Source organism: Hyperolius riggenbachi, chromosome 5 (genome assembly GCF_040937935.1).
Source record: "Hyperolius riggenbachi isolate aHypRig1 chromosome 5, aHypRig1.pri, whole genome shotgun sequence".
Classification (NCBI taxonomy): Eukaryota; Metazoa; Chordata; class Amphibia; order Anura; family Hyperoliidae; genus Hyperolius; species Hyperolius riggenbachi.
The window spans coordinates 269,461,142-269,467,141 of NC_090650.1; the positions used below are offsets into that span (position 1 = coordinate 269,461,142).

General features: G+C 42.4%; 1 protein-coding gene across 9 annotated transcripts in view; it reads left to right on the forward strand.

Annotated features, from left to right (window-relative positions):
* Nucleotides 1-5,131, forward strand: part of PHACTR1 (phosphatase and actin regulator 1) — a 455,927-nt gene extending 450,796 nt beyond the window's left edge. For all 9 annotated transcript variants that reach the window (XM_068236910.1, XM_068236906.1, XM_068236908.1 and 6 more), the window contains 2 exons: nt 424-500; nt 3,998-5,131. In XM_068236910.1, coding sequence (XP_068093011.1) covers nt 424-500; nt 3,998-4,013 — 93 coding nt within the window. In that variant the 3' untranslated portion in view covers nt 4,014-5,131. The remainder of the gene's footprint in view (nt 1-423; nt 501-3,997) is intronic.
* The last annotated feature ends 869 nt before the right edge of the window (nt 5,132-6,000 follow it).

The following is a 6,000-nucleotide window of genomic DNA, read 5'->3' on the forward strand; positions in this document are numbered from 1 at the left end:
GTGCTCGAGTGATTGCAGGCTTGGATGCTCCCTTATTCGGAAGCACTCGCGGATGCAATTGCTTCCAAAGACTTCTGAGGACTCCAAATTTGAACAGGGAACAGCAGGGGAGCGAGGACACAAAGAGGGGACTCAATGGGATTCAGAGCCTTCCATCTCCATAGAGAAGAATCTAACGTTTTTCTTTTAGGTGGCTCCACATTTGCTATACATACTGTCATTTATGGAACTAGTTTTAGAAAATAAATAAAAATCTAGTAAAACTGTGAATAAAAGGAATAGTGGTAACTTATGTTCTTGTACAGGAAAGTTTGTAAGAAATGTGAATAAGACTACAGACTGGAAAAGATGTAGCTTCCAACTGATAAATGTGTTTCCTGTATTTGTAAGCTGTATTTAACATGCCATTTATTGTCATTGCAGGCAGCCATACGGAAAGAGCTGAATGAGTTTAAAAGTACAGAAATGGAGGTTCATGAATTAAGTAGGCATTTAACAAGGTAGGTACCACCTATGCACCAATCACTGAGAGACCCAGGACACGTGGCGGTCAGAGAACACTGGAGAACAGTAGGAATACGGCACACCTGGGCTGGCAAAAGTGTGTAACCCTCACCCCTGGGTTACAGCAAGATGCAGAGAGAATTGCCAAACGCTTAATGGTTCATTGGCCCTCATTCAATTCAAATCTTCCTTTTAAAATAACTTTTCAGCACTCTGAAATTGAAAAAGTACCAAACATTAGGTGAAAATGTACTGTCAGAATTATTCTGAGTATTTTCTTGCTTGCTGGTGGCTTAAAAGGCATTTTAGTGATAAGATGTGAAAATACCACCTAGGTGAAAACTTAAGAGAAAATGTGAATTGAATAAAGGCCACTGCGCTGTAGCAGTCATTTACATGTTAGAAAAAATCTAAGACAGTCAGGATTTAATAAATATCCCACGGAAAAGTATGTGTGACTGTGTTCACTCAAGCCATCACCTTATTGGGGTCGGTTCACATTGCGCTGCAGATGCGGAAACGGCAGGTAAGCGCATCCACTCAGAATGCACTTGCGTCCACATCGTTCACAATACCCATCATTTCAATCAGCTGTGTTTGCGTTGCACCCATCTGCTCTCCCGCCTGCTTGAAGCCGATAACTTCTGATGCTTTTCTCATCGTCTGCGCCGTCGATCCACAGACCAGGAAGCATAGCATAGGGCTTCCTATTGATTTGTAAAAAAACAAAAAGGTGAATCCTACCTGGCAACAGGAAGAATTCTCATTGGTCCACTATGAGCTAATGAGAATTTTCCCTGTTGCAGGAGGATACCCCATTGGGTCTTTTGCAAACCAGTGGGGTGCCCTATGCTTCTGCTGGGCTTGGATTCCCTGCAGTAGACCAAACAGCGGCGGGGCCTGAAAAGCCATGGGACAGCTGAGTGAACGACCATAGTCTTCCATTGTGTTGCGTTCGCAATCCAGTCACGTAAAAATGCAGCTGGTTGGAAAGTTGCATTTGCGGTCTCATCCATGTGCACTCTGATTGTGTTCTGCATGACAGTGTAAACACATCCTATTACTAACATACCGGTAAGATGCATTTATCGTTCAGTCTTGCATTTCATTGTGTTCCAGAAAATGCAGCATTATAAGCTTGGTGTGAACCAAGCCTTAATTGTCCCACCACCCTGTGTAATGCTGAAGTGACTGAAGTGAGGCTTGCAAGCTTTTGCCACCTATTAGGAGACAATCCAGTCCAGGTGTGCTGGATCACTAATGTATCCAGTGATCTCTGCCCTCACTGAATGTACTCTGGCATCTTTAAGATCAGTGTTTTATTAATATAATTAATGATTTATATATAGCACCATCATCTTCCATGGGTCATTGCCATCTGCTGGCTCGCCCAACCTTTTTATGTTGTGTGGCTTTAAATAGACACTGAAGTCTCTTAAAAATCATCTTTTTATTATAAATTCCTGTGTAATATGATAGACCTACCTAAACCGCCGCATCCCCGCTGCTGAAATCTATCTAAATCTCCCCTAACTCCCCCTCCCTCTCCCCCGCAAAATCCACAACTTTCTTGGTCGTGGAGCGGGGGAGAGGCGGCGATCCGGGCTGACAGACACGCTGAGAGGCAGAGCTGTGGCTCATAGCTCTGCCTCTCACGGAAGCGTTGCCCGGATTGCCCCCAGGGAAGTTTGGGGGGATTTAGTTAGATTAGAGCGGCAGGAATGCGGCAGTTTAGGTAGGGCTGTCATATTGCACAGGATTTTATTATAAAAAGATGATTTTTTAGAGACTTCAGAGTCTCTTTAACAAGGAACTTATCCAATGACAGTTACTTTTGAACATTTCATGGAAATGTGACTTTGCACAGTCTACAACATGTATACTTTTTTTGCTTGCATATCAAGACGTTGCTTGTATACAGGGCCAGCGCTACCATAGAGACAAAGGGGGCCCTGACCTCTGCTGAGGCCCCCGCAGCGCTGACCCTGCTATATTCTGTCTGCTCCGCGGCTCGCACTTCTCCCCGGGGACCTCCAAGTAAAACAGCAGCCATAATTATCTGTTGGTCCCGGTGGGTGAGGGGACGGGCAGCGGCTGCACTCAGAGACACGCTGTCTCCCTCCCACTCTATGACCCAGCGCGTCATGTGTAAACACGCGCCGGGTCATAGAGTGGGAGGAAGACAGCGTGCCTCAGAGTGCAGCCGCTGCCCATCCCCTCACCCGCCGCAACTAATGGGTAATTATGGCTGCTTTCATACTTGCAGGGCCTCGTAGAGCAGAGGGGTAATGGGGGGGGGGGGCAATGGTACAGTTTTCCACAGGGCCCCTTAAATCGGCCCTGCTTGTATAGCAAGTCAAAATTTCACATAATTTTTTGCTTGTATAGCAAAGCTCTCTTAAACCAAGTTACTCTCAATCCAAGGTTTTGCTGTACATGTAATGAAACCTTATTTTACATGAATTATGTCTAAAAATATTTTGTACAAAAAAAAAAGTAGTATTTGCATAATAAGAATTAAAAACTGCTGCGCCAGTTCATACACCATCAGCAACTGATAACTGCCTGCTTGCATGTCTGTTATGGCAGCTGCAGTAGCGGAACACAAAGTCCTATCTTTCCCAACTTTGCCAGATACTGCAGGGAACGCAGACATGTGGTATAGCATAATATCTATGGCATCTGTAATAATGGACAGCACAAGCATGGACATATGCTGCGGATCGTACACCAGATCTGCTGTGATCATCAGTGTCATGGTGTGAAAGTAGAATAGGGGTCTGCTCAAGAAAAGGATTATGGGATTAGAACTGTTTTTTGACCATCAGAATAGTTTTAAAAATTCATAAAGAGCACTTTGAAGTGGCTCAGTAATCCTTACTTTTTTCTCCTGGATCTGGAGCTGTTTGTAAATGTTCTTTCATATTAGCCCTAGTCTGGTTCCTGGTGAAATGAACACTAGTTGCACATCTTCTGCAACTTATACAGTGTGTGGATCACCTTTCTTGTCCTTCTAAATTCCACAGGAAGCCTTGTTTACATCTGCATTCTACGTGTCAACGCATGTGGCTGTCCTGACACACAGCAGTGCATTGGCATGCAATTCGCCCGATGCATTTGCGATCCTATTAATTTATAATGAATGAGAGCGCTTCCGTGGTGAATTGCACCACATGGATGAGGACGTCAGACTGTGCAGTCTATGTTTTTCTGATGTCCCTGTGGGTCGCGTTCACTGCGCGTTGCTGAAATGCGATCAGCAACGCGAAAATGGAAATGAGTCCTTATGTACTTATGTACTTCCATTTACGGTTTTATACATTATTTCCCTTTTAAACAAAACTCCAATGCAAAATGTTTCCTCTCTACTTAAGATGTCAGCAACGTCATCTTCTAAACAATAAAAGGGCCCAGAATTGACTGCAAACTAAAAACCTTGTAACATGCCTATGCCTAATAATGTAACCAAGTTCATTTTATGTTTTGTTTTCAGGTTTCACAGACCCTAGCATTAAAGTTCAACTTGAATACTATTTTCAAAAAAAGGGAACCTCAAAGTGCTGGCATATTTTATTTTCTCTTCTACGTTAATGTAAATCTATGGAACTGCCTTGTTTCCCAAGAGAAGATAATGGCATTTGCATAGTCTTCATAGATGATTTCCATCTTCACCAACCTTCTCAGTGTGAAGCATTGTGCAATGGAAAATGTCAGCCAAAGTGTGGATTTGTCCAGTATGTACAAAGTGAGATGTTCCTCCGTCAGTGCTTGGGTGTCAACATCTTCTGTGTTGCTGTCATTGATGGTTCCCATAAAAGGTCAAGCGAGGGGTTCCCAGAGCTGGTTGAGCAGAGGAGACCTGTGAAGAATATGTCAGACCTTCTGGATGCATTCAGCCAAACCTATGTGGGCTTTGTAAACAAAGGAGAGAGACTTGCACTACTTATCCTCTGTAAAGCATGTCCATGTCGCATTTTTCACGCCGGAAACTGGTTGCTGATTCCTTAGCCTGTTCTGACAAACTGAACAAGATAGTTAGAAACAATGGGTTGGGAATGGCCAGCAACATGTAGCTTTACAACTCTTTCCTGGCACAAAACCATTGTCATGCTACACCACCATTAAGAGAGTAATCAGGGTCGATAAATAAAAGCTCACGGAAGCATCAACCCATCTGAAGAACAAAAATATTTTTTTGTTTAAATTTACCTGTCTAAAGTGGTATGGCCCAAACATCAGTACCCCATTAGTTCTGCATACATGATTATGTGTAGTCTGCATTGTACATTTCATCAGCTCATCTCTCCTGCATACAGTTCTTAAACTGAACTGGCCACTTGGTGTAACTCTTTCTTTCTTCAGTTCTGTCTCGGCACGTGCTGTTTCCATCAGTCCAACTTCTCACTTCACATCCTGGAAAATATTTTCCTAAAGGCAGATTCCGAGGGTGTTTGTCTTTAGGGATGTGGTGTCATTATATTGTGCCTGTTCTATATAGAGTAGGAACGACTGTGCAAGACAGACTCAGCCATTAAGCCAGGTTCAAAGTCTTCATCAACTGGGCCAGTCCATGTAAACATGGAGTTTTCTTGTAAATTAAATAAACACAAATATTTTTCAAAATCGACTTTCTATTTGGGAATCGTTCTGATTTTTATACTGTAATGGTATACCTGTGCAGAGTATGTGTCACAATAATGTGTGGATGAAGTATACGCATGACTGGACCTAATTTATCAAGATCGGTAAAAAGAAAATGTAGAGTAAAAGTGGTAGTTATCCAGATTAACCAAAATAATCCTCATTTAGTCTTTGTTCACATCTAAAATCGCTATCGGCCACATTCTGCAATTTTGAGAGTGATTTTTTTTCCCCCTCCCGGCGCTTACCTGCACGCTACGCTTTTCAAAGCGCTTTTGCAGAGCGATTTCTTGACACAAGTCAGGAAGTGAACTCTTTGACCCGGAAAAAAATAAATACAATGTAGCACAAACGCAATTGCCGCAAAAGTGATTTTGTGAGCATTTTGCATTTTTCCTATGCCCTCCATTGTAGCAAAATCACCCAAAAATGGTGCAGGCAGTGCGTTGGTCAGTGGAAAGCTGACAAAACGTGCAGATATGAACAGTCCCATAAGGATTCATTGCAAAAGCGCTTTGGTCAGTGGAAAGCTTAAAAAATAGCGAAAGCACCCTAGGTGTGAACAAGCCCTTGTGTAATTGCTTACATCTTTTTTTATTTTATTTGTGTTAATAAATGAGTCCTGTTTATTTATAAATGTTATGGTTTCAAACCAATGCAGTTGTGTGAATGCATCTATTCATAATGTTGTGGTGTGGAAATAGTTGTTGCTATAAAATTAATCTTTATGTTTTATGGCTGTATTGCATGGATGTCACTCATGTCTCTCTCTCTCTCTCTGGTCCTCTGTACCAGCTTCCATTAAAAGAACTAAAGCTATGTACACATAGTAAATCTTCATTGCCAAAATTAATC